At 39.8% G+C, this 17,630-nt stretch overlaps 1 protein-coding gene across 1 annotated transcript in view; it reads right to left on the bottom strand.

The window, feature by feature from the left end:
• Nucleotides 1-17,630, bottom strand: part of LOC145780747 (thioredoxin-like protein 1) — a 93,927-nt gene that overhangs the window by 53,649 nt on the left and 22,648 nt on the right. Inside the window, exon 2 of the mRNA XM_082592374.1 lies at nt 14,289-14,385. Coding sequence (XP_082448500.1) covers nt 14,289-14,385 — 97 coding nt within the window. The remainder of the gene's footprint in view (nt 1-14,288; nt 14,386-17,630) is intronic.

Here is a 17,630-nt window from a genome sequence, read left to right as displayed (position 1 = left end):
GCAGGTTGGATGCCAGCGAGAATGGGGAGGTTGTCCAGTCGCATCCGGTCACTGTGCGCAGGGCGCTGTTTATGGCAGTGTCGATGTTATGGCAGTGAGCACTGCGGCACCAAACAGGTGCACAGTACTCTGCTGAAGAGTAGACAAGGGCTAAGGCTGCTATACGGAAAGTGTCAGCCCTCGCCCCCCAGCTAGAGCCTGCCAGGCGCTTGAGTACCACAGCGCGGGATGTGAGTTTCTTGCGCAGTGACACCAAATGGTGGCGGTATGTGAGCGATCTGTCCAGTGTCACTCCAAGATATCTTGGTTCGGGGCAGAAGGACAGAGATTTTCCGTTGTTCTGGACGTGTAGCTCACGATCAGCTTCCGGATTATGGAGGTGGAAAGCTGCTGCCACAGTTTTGGTTTCGCTGAGTTTCAGTCGCCAGTTCTGAAGATAGGCTGAGAGAGTTTTCATGTCCTGGCTCAAGGTGTCTTCTAAATTTTCCCACGACTTTGTGGAGTGGAGAATTGCCAGATCGTCTGCATAAGCATATTTTGCGGAGATCGTAGTTGGCAGGTCGTGGGTGTAGATGTTGAAAAGAAGTGGAGCCAGGACCGATCCCTGTGGGACACCCGTTTTTCAGGCGTCTCAGTCTGCTTCGCCGTGAGCTACCGGTGGTGAGGGTAAACGATTCCTGACAAGTTCCATAATCATATGAACCATATATCGGTCAGGAAGCAGGCGAAGCAGCTTGTAAGTAAGGCCGCGATGCCATACGGTGTCATAGGCAGCTGTAAGATCTAGAAAAACAGCGCCGGCTTTCTTTTTTGCCTCAAAGCAATCCTCAATGTCTTGGGTTAAGAGTGTGACCTGATCTACGGTGGATTTTCCGCGCCGAAACCCAGCTTGCTCTTTTGGAAGGAGCGGGTCGATGATTGGGTTGACGCGTGCGTAGATCAGTCTTTCGAGGATCTTGAAAGGAACACAGAGGAGGGATATTGGATGATAACTCCTTGGGTTCTCTGGTGGCTTGTGAGGCTTAGGGATCGCAACTACTAAAGCTCTTCTCCAGATTTTTGGGATTGTGAGGTGGTGCAGGCAGGAAGAGAGGAATCTACGTAACCAGGACTTTAGGGCATGGCCAGTGTAATGATTGCTTGCCTGTAGTTCACCTTGCTTACTCGCTTATGTAATCATGTGTGCTCTAGGTAATTGTACGCTTTTCTAGTTCTGTACTCTAGCCTTGCCACTGATTCATCTTGCAGTTATACTGGCAGAACGAGGAGAATAGAATTGTGCAGAACTATGTCTACCGTAGATATATTTAGTTAACCTTATATTTGTTTTGTTTGTTTAGCACGAATTTAAGTTGATTAAAGCCAAGTTATGTTTCTAGTTTGGTTTATATCATAACAATTTAATCAACTTATTTATCTGGTGATGGAACGTTTGTTGAAACCGAAAGTGCTAGACCTTGACCCGAGTGACGCACTTGCTGCTAAGCACTATAGACATTGGCTGAAAACGTTTAACGCCTTTCTTGAAGCAGTTCAGCGTTCTGTGCCAAGCCGTGAACCCTCTGAAGGCGACCAAAGCTCTCAGAATTTCTCAGCAGTAGATAAAATAGCATTACTGCACTGCTATTTGTCACCTGAAGTGTACGACCTTGTTGAGGACTGTTCTACTTTCGACGCAGCAAAGGAAGTACTCGATAAAGCCTACTTAAAGGAGAAAAACGAAACTTTTGCCCGTCACCTTTTACTCACCAGGGAACAGAAGCATGATGAAACTATCACGTCGTACGCAAGAGCACTCAAGGCACTTGCCCGAGATTGCCAGTGGCGAGCTGTCAGCGCAGGAGATTTCAAAAGGGAATTAACTCGAGATGCATTTATTACTGGAATCTCTTCTTCAGCTATCAAGCAGAAACTACTAGAAGAAAAATCACTCACCCTTGAGGATGCTATTGCTAAGGCTGAATTACTCGAACAAGCGCACAATCAATCCGGATGTCTTTCAACTACTCTTCAATCTTCCGTCGCTGCATCGTCAAGAAATGCCAATATCCCACTAAGGAAATGCTACTTTTGCTCCGGAAAACTGCACCCGGGCGGAAGGATGGAATGTCCTGCTCGGGACGCTTCTTGCCGAGCATGTGGAAAAAAGGGCCATTTCGAAAGAGCCTGTTTAAAATCACAAAAAAGACAAAACAATCGTATCAAAGCACAATCTACATCTGCTTCAATACTGGGAGATCAGCACTTATCGTCTGGATCTGAAGATGGCATTGTCGCTTCAACAGTTTCTTCTTATTTATTGTCGGTTTTAGCCGGTGTGCCATCCTGTTTGTCGTCTTCTTCAGTTTCCGTGGAAATAGCCGGAAAACACATCACTGCTCTTCTAGACTCCGGGGCATCTCATAGCCACATTGACTGGAAGGTTGCGAAATGGCTTGGGCTGGATCCTCCATCAGGACCCACTTCTTCAGTTTCACTAGCTCGCGAAATTAAAAATTTTGAGTGTCTCGGAAAGACTGCTGCTAAAATGACTTTATTTAATCGCGAATATGATTTACAACTGGGAGTTGGACGCGAACTTTGTGCAGACATCATCCTCGGACAAGACTTCATGGCGCTGCATCGACGGGTGATTTTTGAATTCAATGGTAAAAAAGAGGATATCATAATAACACCTTCAAACTGTAGTGTTGCAGCGACTAAAGTCACAGCACCTCGTCTATTCAAAAATCTGGATCCAGGAGTCCGACCAATCGTGACGAAGTCTAAACGTTTTAATCCAGAAGATCAGCATTTTATTCGCCAGGAAATCAACAAACTCCTTGCTGATGGGGTTATAGAGCCTTCTACTTCACCTTGGAGAGCTCAAGTTTTAATCGCAGATGACGGACGTCATAAAAAGCGGATGGTAATAGATTACTCTCGCACCATTAACAAGTTTACACTTCTTGACGCCTTTCCTTTACCAAGAATTGATGACCAAGTGAATGCCATTGCCCACGGAAAGATATTCAGCACATTAGATCTAAAGTCAGCTTATTACCAAGTTCCCCTGTGCATGGAAGATCGAGAATACACTGCATTCGAAGCCGCAGGTAGACTGTTTCAATATTGTAGACTCCCTTTCGGAGTTACAAATGGAGTATCAGCATTTCAAAGAATTATAGACGATATTATCCGCAAGCATAAACTCCGAGGGACATATGCATATTTAGACAACATCACAGTTGCTGGAACAAGTAAAGAAGATCATGATCATAAGCTCGAAGCTCTCTTGTAAGCTGCTGATGAAGAAGGTTTAACGTTTAACGATTCAAAATCTCTTATTTGCAAATACGAAATCGACGTACTTGGCTACAGGGTTTCTCATGGAGTAATCAAACCCGATCCCACAAGATTGCAACCACTACTGGATTTACCCGTTCCAAAGTGTAAAACTGAACTTCAAAGAGTCGTTGGGATGTTCGCTTACTACGCTCGTTGGATACCTCAATTCTCACAAAAGGTACGTCCACTAAACCTCGCAATTACTGGAAACACCTTCCCCTTATCTCAACTGGCGTTACAAGCTTTTGAATCATTAAGACAAGGACTTATGAATACTTGTCTATCGTTTATTCGTGATGACTTGCCCTTTCAGGTTGATTGTGATGCATCTGAACATACAATAGCTGCAACTTTAAACCAAGGGGGGAGACCGGTAGCCTTTTTCTCAAAAACACTTTCAAAATGCGAAAGAGCGTACCCTGTTGTAGAAAAAGAGGCTTTAGCTATAATCGAAGCAGTTAGACGTTGGTGTCACTATCTTCATGGTAAAAAGTTTAAATTAATTACTGATCAACGAGCTCTTTCATTTATGCTTGACCCAACTAGCAAAGGTAAAGTCAAAAATGCCAAAATTCAACTTTGGAGAGCAGAATTGGGTTGCTTCGACTACAGTGTAGAGCATCGGCCAGGAGTCGATAACGTTGCTCCTGACACTCTATCTCGCTCCAAAGTGATCGCTAGCTACTCTCAACAACCCAATCAAAAAGACATTCATCGCCAACTTGGGCACCCTGGAGTTACTCGTCTTTGGCAATTCACTCGTTCAAAAAACTTGCCATTTTCTCTAGATGATGTGAAACATGTTTGCAAAAGCTGTCGTTCGTGTTGTGAAGTGAAGCCTCGCTATCACAGCTTGGATAAAAACCTACATTTAATACGTGCCACCAGTCCCTGGGAAAGAATAAGTATCGATTTCAAGGGTCCAGTAAAAGGTGTCAAACCATACATTTTAATGGTTATTGACGAGTACTCTCGTTATCCATTTGCTTTCGCATGCAAAGACCAATCCTCATCAACAGTGTTAAAGTGTTTATCAGAACTTTTTGTACTATTTGGCGTTCCTGGATACGTACATAGTGATAGAGGTTCGGCCTTTATGTCCAATGATGTAAAAACCTCCCTTACAAGTAAAGGTGTGGCTACCAGTAGGAGCACACCATATCATCCCACTGGTAATTCACAAGTAGAAAGAACGAATCAAACTATTTGGCAAACCGTACAGTTAATGTTACATGATCGTCAACTTCCACAGGAGAGGTGGGAAGAAGTCCTACCTGACGCTTTACATGCAGCGCGATCATTATTATGCACCAGCACAAATGCTACTCCGCACGAACGTTTTCTTAGGTTTGAACGACGTTCAATGCTCGGGAAGAGTTTACCTGGTTGGTTGCTCCAACCAGGATCTGTCCTGCTTCGTCGGTTTGTCAGGAATAAGGACGAGCCATTAGTAGATGAAGTTGAATTGCTCGATGCGAACCCTAGCTTTGCATATGTTCGATATCCAAACGGCCGAGAATCAACTGTATCGACTACAGACCTTGCTCCTTGTCCGCAAAAAGAAAAATCAGCAGAAGACAACAACGTTACCGCCTCACCCGAACTACTGGATTTAAATTCACAACCTGCACCTGAATCACCAAAGTCCGGACTTGAATCTCCAAAGTCTACACCTGAAAATCCGGTTGTTGAACACTCGCACAAACCGGCCGTGATCGATGTTAAGGTTCCTGCCCTTCGCAGATCCTCTCGAGTACGAAAAGAACCTGACCGATATGGTGCTTATGTGAAACATTGATGTATCTATATTCTTGAGACAACAAGTATCGAAATTCTAAACATGTTCATAAATCAGCGGGGAGGAATGTAATGATTGCTTGCCTGTAGTTCACCTTGCTTACTCGCTTATGTAATCATGTGTGCTCTAGGTAATTGTACGCTTTTCTAGTTCTGTACTCTAGCCTTGCCACTGATTCATCTTGCAGTTATACTGGCAGAACGAGGAGAATAGAATTGTGCAGAACTATGTCTACCGTAGATATATTTAGTTAACCTTATATTTGTTTTGTTTGTTTAGCACGAATTTAAGTTGATTAAAGCCAAGTTATGTTTCTAGTTTGGTTTATATCGTAACAGCCAGCATGGAGCACAAGCTCAGGGCAGATCTTATCGGGCCCTGGAGACTTGTGTGGTTTCACTAGGCGGAGGGCAGTGGCGAATTCCTCTGGGGTAAAGTCTCCAGAGATTGCTTCCTCTTGTGGTGTTTTCACTCGCCAAAGGGCAGATACTTCCTTGGCAACAAGGCGGGATGCCTTGCGGTCCTTTGTCTTGTAGACCTCGTTCTGCACTAGCTGGGAAGCGATGGCATTAGCAGAAACGGGGCACTGACGAGGGGAGTTTGCTGAGCGTTGTGAGGTTGTTGATGATGCTCCATGCTTTGCGGCTTGAGTGTGAGAAGTCGATGGTTTGGACAGCTTCGTTCCATCGCTCAAGCTTCTTTGTGTCCAGCCGCTCAAGTAGTCAGGAGGCGGCGGTGCTTGTGGCGCTTAAGTAGGAGCGATAGAGAGCTTCACACTCACAGTCCCAGCAATCCAGCATGGTGTATAGCTGGTTCGATGGCCACGTGGTATTGTGGCCTTTGCCGCAGTTATTATGGCATTGCAGAAGTCCTGGTATTCCTCGTCTGTGTTGCATGTTTCAGGTGATGGTAACTTTGCAGCAGACTCATTGGTCAGGAGACTGTATTGATTCCAATTGGCTTTTTTGAAGGCTAAATGGTACTTCGGCTGTAAAGAAAAGTAGTGCTTCTGATTGTCACGATTTCTTTCTATCTCTTACCAGGAAAAAGACTTGGAAAGGTTCAATGACGTAGTTTAATGGGTCAAACCGAAAAGCAGTCAATTAAATGTCGAATGGTTCTACTAGTGAGATGATAATCTAACTTCTTGAAGGACTTTAACGAACGGCTTCTCAAATAACTCTAATTTCGAACACAATTTATATCAGCACCAATTCTCATCTACTTGTATTCGATTACTTCAATTCTCAATCAACAATGATTTCTGCACCAACTACCAATCCGCAACTCATAACACAACTCTCATAATCAACTCGTCATAATACAACTCCCATAATAATATAATCAACTCAATAATCATAATCACACAAATTACACCACTATTTATAAAAGGTTTGTTCGGTCTAGTAACTTCGAGAAGGTTACGTAATGTTGCATCACACAAACTCACCGTTTGGTCACGTAGCATTGAGCGGCATAAACAAGCAAGTTTAAAGAAAACTCTAGAACTGCACGTAGCAATCGAAAGACCAAGAATACACGTTACATAATACAGATTTCGTAATCAGAGGTTACTTCAGGATAATGACCGATGATAACCTATAGCATAAGAGTTTTACAATCAAAACAGCACGCTCAATCGAGATACAAGCAGCCCGTCGCAAGACCTCGCACATTGATTGTGACACTGATCATATGACATCGCGTGTTCATGAACGGGCAGTTTTGCGTCTTCAAGAAACTAGCACCAACAGCGAAAGTTTGACTCCAGACTGCAGCGTGTGCTGTTTCGAGTACCCAAAGTAGCATTCTTCACCATATGCGACTCAAAAACGTTCTGCAATTAATTGAGATATGCGTCGTTTTGCCTCTTTCCTATGCGGAAGTTGAGTGTGTGTTTTCTTCATTTGCCAGAATGCTCAGCAAAGACAGGTATATGGAGTAATAAAATTACGTATGATAAATTGATAATCCATAAAAAGTAATGTATAAAGATTTACCAATGAAATGTAATTTATTGCGTACTTTTTGGTTTACAATGTACTAAATCAAGGATAAATGTATAAAAAGTTGTTGAAACTGTGTTATTCTTTTCTCTAGAATGCGTCTCAACAATGATAGCCAAAGAGCACTAATGCGAGTGCAATGTGCAGGAAGAGACATTCCTCCCAGTCGATATGCTACAGCCATACATTTGTTCTTTAGTCAACACCCTAATGGAGTTTGGCGAAAGAGAAAGAGGCGTGTTGATGGGTATCAAAGCACGAAAGCCGCAAAAAGTGGACGCTTTATTGCGAACGACGAAGACAGTGTAGATTTACAGCCAAGTGTTGAGCCTCTTGATGTGTCTGATTCCAGTGATGACGAGACAACCTCATCCTCCGATGCAGTATCTGATGATTCCGATTCGGACTAGTTCTTTATCAAACAGTATTTGTGTTGCTCGCAGTATTCCCATTGTGCCAAAATTATGTTAGTGTAAACGTAAATCGAGGCAATCTTCTCGCAGGGACCTATTAATTTGTTGCCGGTACGGTACCTGGTTGAGCAACTAACGCTATTTTATGATAATTCAACGTCGCTAGATGTCGAATTAATGTAACACAAATGTAAATTCCTTATTGGGCATTGTTGTTACGCAATACAACCGGTCGGGAAAATTAAATCGATTCGTGCTGACTCGAACGTTGAATCGAGCCAAAATTAACATACTTCTACCCCGTGAGTTATTTAACATGAATTATCGTAACAGCGTGCATATCGCGTTGCTCGCTTTATCGCTATTTTTGGTATTATTACATCACAACAAATCAAACAATGTGGTCTTGATAGACTACTCTATTACATTTTTCGCTTCTCGTTTTCCATGTTGTGGTAGCCTACAATTTTTTCGTAAGAAACGTTTACAGCACTTGTCGAGGCAATTTCAACTTTTGCCGTTTGGCCTCAGCAACGTTTTTGCCAAAGTAAAAATATGCTAATTTCTAAGACTGCATGTTTAAATAGGTTTCTACATTCTCTAATGCAGGGGTTCTTAAACTTTTTGAGCCGCGCCCCCCTTTGACGTGCCATCCAAACTTGCGCCCCACCAAACTACAAAATTAGCAAACATTAAAGTGTAATGACTACAGGAATTTAGATTTAGCTTTCATCAATGTGAGAGATCTGTAATTGTTTTTCGGAAACCAAAAGTTTAATTCGAGGCTTTGTAGCTGATAATGCACACTTCAGATCGGCTTCACAATCAATAAGTTTGTTTCGATGTTTTGTTTTTATGTTCAAAATTGTAGAAAAGCCACTTTCGCACAGATAACGACAAAAACGAAAGAAGTGCGCGTAACGCCACGCTACCCACTCCCTTGTATATGTGCAAATATTTAACCCAAAAATCAGTTAGTGGCATTGCTTCATAATCGTCTTTTGCAGTGGAGTTACACTTTATTTCCAAGAATTCCTCTTGCAAACCGTCGGGAAGAATGTCCTCGTTAGCACGAAAGGGATTTCTTGTCATCTTCCATTCTGGAAGGTCGGTGTCACCGTCGGTGTCAATTGTCAGAACGACAATTTTCATTCAGAAAATTGTCGTTCTGCTGAACGGACGTGTTTTTTTTTCTCTCTCTTCTCTCTGCTCTCTGGCTTCGGGCGTAATGCCAAGTGAAAAATCAAGAAAGTCTGGTACTTCTGTAAGAGAGGGCAATTCGGACAGCTCTAATCAAGACAGTTTGGATAAAATGGTTGAAAAATGCATGCCTAGAATTGAAGAATTGATAAACAAAGCAATGGAAAGACTGGTAAAAAAGCACGAAGAAGAGATTTTACCACTTAAAACTGAAATTGAGCAGCTAAAAGACAGCCAAAACTTTATATGCAACAAATATGAAGAGATGAAGAAACAATACGAGACCGTGGTTAAATCAAACAAGGTACAGGAAACAGAAATTGAAAAACTAAATACTAGTGCAAAGAAATTAGAAACCAAAACAAACGAAGAATGTATCAAATTAGATAATCTAGAACAATATGAAAGACGACAAAATCTTGAGTTTGTCGGAATACCAGTGAAGAAAAATGAAGACATTTGCAATATCGTTGTTCAACTGGCCAGCAAACTCGATGTTGAAGTAAAAGAAGATGAAATTATAGCAGCACATCGACTACAACAGAAGGATGATGCGAAACCACCTGCGGTCATTGTGCGCTTCAGCAATCGCAACGTGCGCAACCGCATCTATAAAAATCGCAAAGCTGCTCGAGACCAAGTATTCCCAATAGAAGGAATGAGAGAACTGTATATTAACGAAAATTTAACACAGCAACGAAAGAGGCTTTTCTGGCTCTGCAAACAAAAAGCAAAAAGCAAAGAATACCGATATGTTTGGACTACAAATGGACGGATATATGTGAGAAAGAGTGATGGTTTCGATTCAATTATATTTAACAAAGAAGACGATCTAAAAAAGCTGTGATGGTGGGTGTATTTGTTATTCCTCTTGTCTTTTCTTTACTTATTACTTTTACCTGTTTTTAACTGTTTTGGAAATACCACAACGGTATGCTTATGGAATTAATAGATGAAGACTTTAGTAGTAACTATCGAAATGTATGTGAAAAACACACAACCACCAGTGTCATAAAAGAATTACTTACTAACACGACGTCAGATCTAACTGTTTGTCATGTTAACATAGTGAGTCTAAATAAAAACATAGAAAAACTAGATCAACTCCTTTCTGACATTTTAAAACCAATAGATATACTCTGTTTGACTGAAACACGACTAACAACTAGCACTGAAAGTCTCGTTCGGCTTCCTGGGTACAAATTAATTAACGTAAATTCCAGCACAAAAGCAGGAGGAGCTGGTATCTACTTATCAAATAAATTAACTTTCAATAACTTAGACACTCTCCGCCTTAATTTAAAAAACTGCGAAGACGTCTGGGCTGAAATCTCGTTGCCTAACAATGAGTTTCTTATCGTCGGATCGATTTACCGCCATCCTTCTAGCGACATAGGCTCCTTTCAGGAAAGCTTTATTAATTTGATTAAATCATTCAAACCTAAACAGAAGTATCTGATCCTAGGTGATTTCAACATCGACTTTGGAAAGTATAAAGAAAACAATAAATTAAAATTTTACTTTGATGAAGTTACCGCTGCGGGTGCGTTACAACTAATAAACATACCAACTAGAATAACTACAACTACTAGCACAATTATTGATCACATTTACACCAACTGTTTACACGCCCATAAAATGAAACCCTTTGTAATTTCAAGTGACGTATCGGATCACTTGCCCATTATGGTCAAAACAAACTTTACGGCATCACATAAAGAGCAGTCGAGGCCATTGATTAGAAAAATCACCGCACAAAGGCTTGAAAAATATCTAGCTGATCTTGACTCTAACCTTCAAACTTCAACCGCAATAAGCAGTAATAGTATTGAATGGCTTATTGCTAAAATGATCTTCTTAACAAACCTACATTTTCCTAAAGTTAAACAAACACGTAAACAACATTCCTCATCAGGTAAACCTTGGATTTCTAATCGTATCTTGAAGCTTATCAAAAAACAAAATAAACTTTTTCGAAAATTTCTCAAAAATAAGGATCCCACAATACACAATGAATATAAGCAATTTCGTAACAAACTAACTCGCATAAAAACCAAAGCGAAAAAGGCTTATTACAAAGAAATATTCAAATTAGGTAGAACTTCCTCAGATACTTGGAAGACTATCAACAAGATAATACGTAAACAAAACAAAACTAATGAATTACCATCCAAAATCTCGCTTAACAATCACACAACTACAGAAAAACCAGAAGAAATCTGCGAGGAAATGAATAACTATTTTGTGAATATTGGTCATAAACTAGCCAAAGGTAAACAAATAAGCACAAATTACAGAAATACTTTAAAAAATGGACGGTCTAGCCCTGTTACTTCCGTCAGCCTGCAACCAACAGATAATAACGAAGTAATAAATATAATTGATGACCTCAAGCATAACAAGTCCCCAGGATACGACGACATTCCCTTGACCATTATAAAGAGCTCCAAGTTCTTAATAGCTCCTTATCTTACCCGAGTCTTTAATAACTGTATGATTAGTGGACACTATCCTGAAGCTTTGAAAATAGCCAAAGTCATACCTATCTATAAATCAGGCTCCAAGCAGGAACCTCAGAATTACAGACCGATATCGATTTTATCGCCTTTCAACAAAATATTTGAGACAATCATTCACAAACGCTTGGCTAATTTCTGGGACAAATATAAACTCTTCTCCCCTTTGCAATTTGGATTTCGCAAAAACTACTCAACCAATTTAGCAATTACTCACTTCCATGAAGATATCATAAATGAACTAAACAACAATCACATTGTGTGCTCAGTATTTATAGATCTCAAAAAAGCATTTGATACAGTTAATCACGAAATCTTAATCGACAAGTTGAATCATTATGGCGTAAGGGGAAACGTTAAAAACCTTATTCATTCCTATCTAACCAATAGGCAGCAATATGTACATGGCGGGGAAATCAACTCTTCTCGCTCAAATATTACTATTGGAGTTCCTCAGGGCAGTGTACTTGGCCCCTTTTTGTTTTCAGTTTACATAAACGATCTTCCCGATGCAACTAATTTGAAAACTCTACTCTATGCTGATGACACAGTTCTCTATTTGGCTCAAAAAACTACCAGCAACCTACAACCGATAATGAATAAAGAATTATGTAAACTCTACACTTGGCTTGATAACAATCAGTTGACACTCAACTTGAGTAAAACTAACTACATACTCTTTAACAATAAAAAGACTACACTCTCCGATATGCAAATAAAATTAAATGATACAATAATTAAAGAAGTTGACCACACGCGCTACTTAGGAATCACAATAGATAACAAACTCAACTGGAATAAACACATTGATAGCCTCTCCAAAAAACTATCCTCTTCTTCAGGCGTACTCAGCAAACTTAGAAAATTCACTACTAGAAAAGTTCTAATCAATATTTATTATAGCATTGTACACTCGCACCTACAATATGGAATTATCAACTGGGGATGCGCACCCACAAAATACTTGAATAGAATTCAGGTTAGACAAAATAAGATAATTAAAATCGTTACAGGAGCATTTGAAATGAAAACTAAATTACTGCCACTCTATCAAGAAAATAAAATACTAACTGTTAATTCTACTTATAAACTAGAAATAAGCAAATTTATGTACAAATTTTATAATAATAAACTACCGGAAAACTTCAAAACTTTCTTTACACATGTATCATCTATTCATTCGTATAACACCCGACGTTCAAGTTCCAATTCACTTTATACTAAACTGGCAAATATCCAATTATTTCAAAAAAGTTTAAAATGCATGGGAATCAAGGTATGGGACAATTTACCTCAAAATATGAAAAAAAACATGAACAAAAGCTTCAAATATTTCAGTAAAATGTGCAAAATACACTTCTTCAATAATCAAGAGCTATAAAAACGACATCCACTACCTGACTATGTTAATTGTTATTATTGTTTGTAGTATCTGTATTTGTTTTGTTTTTTCTGTTCTTCCTTCCATCTTCTTTTTTGTGTCAATTTGCAACAATATTATCAACGCAATACTTTCTTTTGTGTAACTATTTGAATGAGAGAGTGCAGACTCGACGACCTCCTACGCCTTCAGGGCTACGGTCTTTCGCACTCTCTCATTGGATGCACACTGTCAGTTTTTGTTTTATGTGTGTTTCGGCGTTTCGCATCCAAACAAAAATAAAATGACCATCCATCCATCCATCCACCCAAGTCTGGAAAATAGCGTTCGAATTCTTGTTTCAAAAGCTGAAGGTGAGCCTCCACTTCAGCCTTAAGCTCACCTTCCAGTTCAAGTTGCTTTTTGTCAAGTGCAGTATCTAGGTTGGGAAATGAAGCTGCATTTCCTATTTGTATTCGGCGGTGCCACAACCCCAGCTTTGCCACAAATGCTCGAATGGAATCACAGCTATTAATCCGGTTAGTATTTTTGCCCTGCAAGAGCAGATTTAAGTTATTGAAGACCTCGAAAATGTCCACGAGGTATGCCAACTCCAGCTGAAACTTCTCTGATGAAAATGGGCAGAAGGAGATCTTGCTTCCCATGAGCTTCCAAAAATAGCATCAGTTCATCTCTCATTTCATACACGAGGGCTAAGGTTAACTGATTACCTTTCGATAACCAACGAACAGATGTATGGAAGAGGAGAGTCTTTTGGTTCGAATCCATATCCTTGCACAGCTTGGTAAACAGTCTTGTATTGACGGCACTGGTTTTGACGAAGTTGACGGCTCGTATGATTACTGTAAGCTTATCTTTCATTGCAGCTGGTAGAGTCCTAGAGGCCAGAGCCTCACGATGAATCACGCAGTGAGATCCAATGGCATTGGGACTTTTTTGCTTTATCCTGGCAATAAATCCACTTAGTCACATGCGTTTAGTCACATAGTTTAACATCGCTCGCGCCCCCCTTGTGAACCTTTCGCGCCCCCCAGTTTAAGAACCGCTGCTCTAATGCATATGTCTGAATTATTCTGCATCCTAGGCAAAGGCTACTCTTCATTACACTTCCTTACCTTTTCCATGACCCGATCAAAACAGACATAATAAAAGCATGCCCGCACTTGCGCAATGGTAAAATTGCTAGAAACGCGAAATTTACTATCGCCATCTAACGGTTGCTGTAACTTTTGTTTGCCACATAGCGCTAGAGTAATATTTTCCGATTTTATTGATGTTTCAATGGCAATTCTAGGTTCACCAGAAGTGATTTAACAGCAAAGTTAGTGCAGACGGTCAGAATGTTTTCAATCTTATTAGGGACAGGGTTTTGGGCCTAGGTGAAATATTTGCTGATTGCTGAAATCTGAAAAGCGGTTTTGGTTTAATTTTTAGTGCAGAAATAGAAATAGCAATCTTCTTACCTGAGCCATTTCAGTTTTTGAGTTTAAACAAACATTAGCCTGTTTTATTTGAAATTCGAGTTTCGGGTTATTTTACGAAAAATTCGTTTTTAGGGGAATCACTATATAGTCTAGTACTGAGGCTAGATAGCAATTGAAGTCACTGTTAAAATGATTGCAGAAAGATTAACTACTAGAACCGTACCTTGCATTTATCCACATCGACTTTCAAGAACATTACATTGGGATACTGCATAGAAAGTTGGGAAAACTTAGGTGCAATTACTCTGCATGGACCACACCTAAACAATAAGATTTAATCAAGGCTATGGCCTACTGAACTTTTTAAAACTCCAGTGACTTAGTGGTACTAAGCCACTAATAATATTGGTCCAATATCCTTCATGTCTAGTTGTCATTGGCTGATGTGGTACTCTGCTGCAATTATTATATTACCGTATATGTTAGATTCCGGAATGGCCCATTTTGGCTAGTCCGATTTGGCAAGTTTCCTATTCGGCGAGAGCCTTTTTCGGCAAGTGCCTTATTCGGTAAGTTTTTAAAATTTTATGTTTGAAAGGGAGTTATCGGGTACAGTAGCCTAATTATAATTGCCGTTTTTACATCGTTAAACGTTGAAATCGTTCAGAAATGAATAAAAATAAAATGTTTGAACCATTAAATTAAAATTCGTCATGTCAGTTCAGTTGTTTTTATTTCTGACCAACAATCAAAAACAATACACGTCAACATCAGGGGCGGATTTACCGGGTGGGCCTGATTGGTACAGGCCTGGGTTTTTTTTCGGTCATTTATCGGTCATTGACCGATTTTTTTTAGCAAAATGTTCGAAAAAAATATAGTCAATTTGGTCAAAATGTCCGAAAAAATATGACCAGAAAGTGTAAAAAAAAAAATATATGACCAAAAATGACTAAAAATGACCGAATTTTTTCAAGCCATTTGGGACAAATGACCGAAAAGTCTCAGCAAAAAAAAAAAACCCAGGTACAGGCCCACCCAGTTTGACAATGGGCCCACCCAAAATCAGATTCATGAAAAAAAACATATTAGTGTTTAACACTAGAACAACCAAGTGGCACTGAATTGTGCCACTTGGTTGTTCTACTGTGATATCACTATTTCACAGCATTTGTAAGAGATATTCCGTAACACTAAGTTTTGGTATGCTTGCTCGCCGTAGCAATATTGGTGAAGGACCACCAAGATATTTCCTAGGCCCACCCATAAATTATGTTCTGAATCCGCCACTGGTCAATAGGGTGGAGGGAAAAATTTTTTTTTTAAATCAAAAAATCAGATTAACCAAAAGTGGCGTATAAACCTAAAACCAACTTCTGAGAAGGTTTTGGGTTTGTGCCACCTACACCCAGGTGGCCCATAATTTTTAAAGGTCATCCGAGGGTCAAATTTCATGAAAATCCCATAACTTGGAAACCGGTTAAGCTAGAATGTTGGTTTTTGGCTTAAAATTTCCAGAAGGTCCATGTTTATATATGCTCTAATGCAACTTTTGTCTCTATTTTAACTACATAAACTGATAATGAAAAAATGACGTTTTAGTTTGAAAGCTATGTAACGTGAAGAAGTGAAAATGCTATATTTGAACTATTTGCACCCACAGCTATGTGTTAAGGCATAATAGGTACAAACTGACTAAGTACTGCTTAAAATACTTTCTAAGTAGTTAGTACAAAGGATATGCAAGCAACAATCATGGATTGGATATGTGACAAAAAAACTCAATGACAAAAATAATGTAGCAAAGACTCATATGCAATAATGTAACAATGTTATTAGACATTAAGTTTCAAAATTTACATCTTTGATTTCCATGGAATTTATAAGAAACTACTTACAATCAGGGTCGCATTATAAAAATTATCATGTGGTGAAAAAATATTGAAAACCTTCAACCTGAAAACATCAGCACTATCAAAGTCAGAAAAAATATATCTCGACTCTGATCCATTGCAAATTTGGGCAAGGCTGACTTGGCTTTGGTAAAGACCCTTGCCAACCTTAATCCACCACTATTTGCAATGAGTGTTACAGAAACCATGACATCAACTCGTTTATAATTGCACGTATCCAATAGCAATACATAGTATGGGTCTGCTACTATTCGGTGAGTCTGATTCGGTGAGTCTGATTCGGTGAGTTCCTAACCTCTAACCCCTAACCCTAACTCCTAACCCCTAACCCTAAAACGGCAATGAAAATTAGGCTACGGTACCCGATAATTTTAAAAAAAAATTGAAAAAATCCCCCGTTAAGGGATCGGACTCACCGAAACGGGCCATTCTGACATTCAAATCCGGCGACAGGTGATGAAGCTTCGGTTACCAACTTAATGTGCCTTTCAACGGCTTGGTTGTGACATGGGTGCTCGAGTTTTAACTTGTTCTGTCTAAAATCTTCAATATCTTCATTCTTCAAATATTGTAATGCAGGTGGTTTCATACATGGTTTTCAGATTCAAACTGGATAATTTATAAGATACTTTAGCAGTTGGATTAATTTTTGGAATTTGAAACTTTCAAACTTTTTGATATGAACTGTGACCAAACTCTTCAGTGGTTGCCAATTCTTGAAGGTCGCTGCCATCATTAACACAATCGAATGCCTCATTTTCAATGACATACTGTCCTGCTGGTCGTCGCATGCTAAGCACCTTATTAACCCTAAGCCGGCGAACGCTTTCATCGTCATCGGCCAGCATTGCCAACAAAACATTTCCATGGTGCGCAAAATATGCATTGCTTTGAAGAACTTTCAATGCAATATCTCATACATTTTTCTTTGGAAACTTTACCACACGATCAACAATACTGTAGAAATTTATTGGTCCATCAGTAATCTTGCTCTTGAGCTTGATTTGGAACCAGCTAGGGCAATAGACTTTGAGTAAAAACTCCACCATAGTGCACAATGTTGGCGATGCATTTTCTTAAGACACATAAAAACGCAGTATACGGCACCCGAGTGTTGTGAGTGACACAATTCACGTGAGTGACATGAGTGACATAACGTGAGTGACATAATTCACCGACTTCTAACAGCTCAAGGTTAGCATCTAGACATCCCAACATGACAGCAAAGCTTATTCAATACGCATAATATTGGTCACTGCTTAAATCATCAATTACGTCATTCGGGATGACAGGAAACTTTGGGTTATGAATAGCCTTCAACTTCACCACGCTCCATTCAGAAACTGCACCATGTAACTTTTTACCCAGAGGTCCTGAGAATGAATTCGAACCTGCTTTAAGACCATCCAGTTGTTGGAAAATGTGCCTTAGTGGAAGCTCATTTAAATGGAGCAAGCATACAACCCATTGCAATGGCCGTCCCAGTAAAGCGTCTAAGGATGCAATACAGCCACTTTTGATACCTGTCATTGTAGCTGTTCCATCAGAACCAACAATCTTTAACACCTTTTCCAATGATGTGCCCTTAATGACATTGAATATAGTCTTGGCTATATTCACACCAGTTCCCTCTTCTGGAGCTACATGTGAGA

This window comes from Aplidium turbinatum, chromosome 12, assembly GCF_918807975.1.
Source record: "Aplidium turbinatum chromosome 12, kaAplTurb1.1, whole genome shotgun sequence".
Taxonomy (NCBI): Eukaryota; Metazoa; Chordata; class Ascidiacea; order Aplousobranchia; family Polyclinidae; genus Aplidium; species Aplidium turbinatum.
Note: the sequence above shows the minus strand (reverse complement) of the source record. Positions and strands in the feature narration are given on the sequence as shown.